Source organism: Olea europaea, unplaced genomic scaffold (genome assembly GCF_002742605.1).
Source record: "Olea europaea var. sylvestris unplaced genomic scaffold, O_europaea_v1 scaffold12749, whole genome shotgun sequence".
Lineage (NCBI taxonomy): Eukaryota > Viridiplantae > Streptophyta > Magnoliopsida > Lamiales > Oleaceae > Olea > Olea europaea.
Genome location: NW_019230202.1, coordinates 1 through 3215, shown reverse-complemented (window position 1 = coordinate 3215; position 3215 = coordinate 1). Strand labels below are relative to the sequence as shown.

At 35.0% G+C, this 3215-nt stretch overlaps 1 protein-coding gene across 1 annotated transcript; it reads left to right on the top strand.

Moving 5' to 3' along the window:
• Positions 1-53: 53 nt before the first annotated feature.
• On the top strand, positions 54-2882 carry LOC111374672 (IN2-2 protein-like; the record flags this gene model as incomplete). The annotated part of the gene is made up of 3 exons (XM_022997380.1): positions 54-284; positions 2416-2588; positions 2672-2882. Coding segments are annotated over 3 exons (600 nt in total), but the record flags the coding sequence as incomplete, so codon positions are not given.
• Between the last annotated feature and the right edge of the window lie 333 nt (positions 2883-3215).

The window sequence follows — 3215 nt, the reverse complement described above, 5'->3', positions numbered from 1 at the left end:
CCCCCCCCCCCCCCCCCCCCCCGGGGTTTAAGTAGATAATCAGAGAAATCAAGTATCAGACTAAATTAGGGAAATCTGTACAGGCTTTGACCGGAGGACTGAGAGAGCGAGTGCAGATAGCTACCAAGTTTGGGATAAGTTGGAAAGATGGGAAAGTGAAAATTAGTGGTGACCCAAAATATGTGAGGGCTGCCTGTGAAGCAAGCTTGAAGCGGCTTAACATCGACTGCATCGATCTCTATTATGCTCATCGAATTGATACCAGTGTGCCTATTGAAGTCACGGTTTGCCTTCTTCCCTAACCTTATTCTTTTGGTACTGTATTTAGTTTAGAATTTCATACAATGATGAAATTTAAATGAAGCCTATCATCTTTAATATGAAAAATGATAATAATATTTCTCTAAACCATGGATCGCATCTATCCTTGACATTGTTGGCTCATTCTTGAAGATCGTGTTTTCTTTGTCTTTTACTGAACACCTTTGATGGAAGTTTTGCTTGACTGCAATCTCTTTATCTTTTCGGTGAACAATTGTGACGAAATTTTTATTTTATAGGAAGAATGAAGATCCTGTATTCGAGGGAACTTGTGTGAGACAAGAATTCAAATCTGTGTGTGTAAGAGAGAGAGAGAGTTTCTGCAAGTACATCATAGCATGTTTAAGTGATTTTTTGTTTCAAAAATGTTTGGAAAAGTTACCTTCTTCTTAATTTGATGTAAAAATAATAATTTACTTATTGTCTAATAATTAACTTACCTTCTTTCAGTTTCAATTTATGAAATAAATTACTTATTTTAAAAATTATTTACTTATATGCAAACTTTTTTAAGCTTAGCGTTAAACATGCTTTGGGCCAAGTTTTGTTCTGGTCCTTCTAGGATTATAGCTAGATAAACAGTTGAATAGTAGTTTGCATATTTTACAGGTAGCATCAGGAGTCATTCCTTCTCCAACCATGACTAACCCACACTTCATCACCAAATTGGTCTAAACTTTCAACCAGCATTTGACATCTGATTTGATGAATTATCCAGAGGGCTTAAAAATTTCTCTTTCCTATCAAGCTTTTGTTTTTGCGTGTTTTTTCCCCCTTTTTCTGTGTGTGAGTGGATAAGAAAGAAATCAATCTCCACACTTGACCAGCGCTGATCCTAGATTGCTATTCACTGCTATTTTCTGATACCAATCAGCATTGATTCTTAATTTCTTTGGCTCAACTAATTTACCTTTAACTCTCTATTTACCATTTGAAGATGAGCTTCTGTATGAGAAGTTTTAAAATATGCCTTGATGAACTTCAGTATTTTGTTTAGCTGGGCACCATTTACGTACTTTAATTGGTTTCCAAGCTTTTCACTTAATTATAGTTATTTTTAGCTTATATGTGATACCCTCTGATGTAAATATAGTTCTCTTCTTTGATAAGTGGTGCAACTTCACCTTGAATGTGATGCCTAAGTCCTGCCGTGATTTCCTAGTTTCCCATCTCTTTACTCTCTTCATCTTAATTTTCTTCAGAAAAACAGCCCCTTGAAATCATTAAGTCTGATCACATCTCATCACATTTTACACTTACACGCGTAGTTCATTTTAAACCAATGACTATATAAATTTACCCTATTCATACTGGAGTAATTTGTCTTAGTATATTTCCAGAATAAGATTTTGATGCATTTGGTGGTAATGTTAACTTAACTTTGATATTAGAAATTACTGGTGTATTTTTACTTTAATTTGTTAACCTTGCTTATACAACTGAAATTAGCACTCCTTTCTCAATTCGGTATCTTTTTTTTATAAAGAGAGAGGTAACTTTCCTGGATACATGCAATCCATTTCATGTGCTGAAGTATATATCATTTAATTATCTCTCTGTCATAATTATTTGAGTAGAAGAATCCCATATGTAGTATAACAAAAAATCGACATTTATTGCTTGCTTGGCTAAGTTAAACAAGTGCTAATAAGCAGTGGATTCCCAAGGAATGTGTGGTTTAAAAGTAGTAAAAGCTGTTGTTCCTACGAAATGTATGGATAATGATATAGAGTTTGGTCAGCTTATTGCAATTATAAGCTTTGCCAAACATTCATTTAGTTGGACAAACAACCCACATCTCTTGGTACTGAACTAGGAAACTAATTTCCTCACAGCTTCAGCCTTGATTCCATTAAAAACTTGGTTCTCATTATTATAATACCCAGAACTCATTGGCTCCGTTTATTGGCCTACTTTAATCAATTCTTGGCTAATCTGAGCATGAGAGAGAGTGACCAGCAGGTATATTGACTAAAACTGTTATTTGACTCCGTTTCTAATGATGTTAGCATTTTTAATTTGTTATAACTGTACTCATTTTTTAATTTTGGTTAATGGTGCTCCTCTTAATTTCGACTTTCATACTTTTGCCAGATGGGAGAACTCAAGAAACTGGTTGAAGAGGGGAAAATAAAATATGTTGGTCTCTCAGAGGCCTGTGCTTCAACAATCAGAAGGGCTCATGCCGTCCATCCATTAACTGCTGTTCAGATGGAGTGGTCATTGTGGTCAAGAGATTTAGAAGAAGAAATAATTCCTACTTGCAGGCAAGGAGTCTCTTGCATTTGTCAATAATCTTATAACATTCTACAAGATAATTATGTGTTGTATTCATCTGTCTTGTCATTAGGGAACTTGGAATTGGAATCGTCCCTTACAGTCCACTGGGACGGGGTTTCTTTTCGCTAGGTGCCAAGATGGTAGAGAACTTGTCTGAGGGTGACTTTCGTAAGGTTGGTCCATATATTCGCACATGTTTATCCTTCTTGCTATTCATTTGTGTTGAATACTTGTTAATTTCATGTTCTTATTTTACATTCTGCTAGCTTCTTTTTGTATGTTTGGCAAAGCTTATATTTGCTTATCAGATGGTCAAACTCCATTTTTATCCACACATTTTGTAGGACCTATCATTTTTTCTACCTTTACCCACTTATCTACTGCACATTTCGTAAGATCCACAATTTATAATTTGATAAAAGCCTTGCCAAACATGCTATTTATTACTCCCTTCATTAAAATTTTCAAAACAATGGAGCTCTGAAAATTTGTCATGCCAACACTAATGTAAAGACAAGGTTCCGAGAAATGCTGTTCTCCTTTTTTTCTGATAATTCTGTTTAAAGATGGGTGATTTAGCTTTTTATGCTGAAAGGGCACCTTTTATTCTCTAG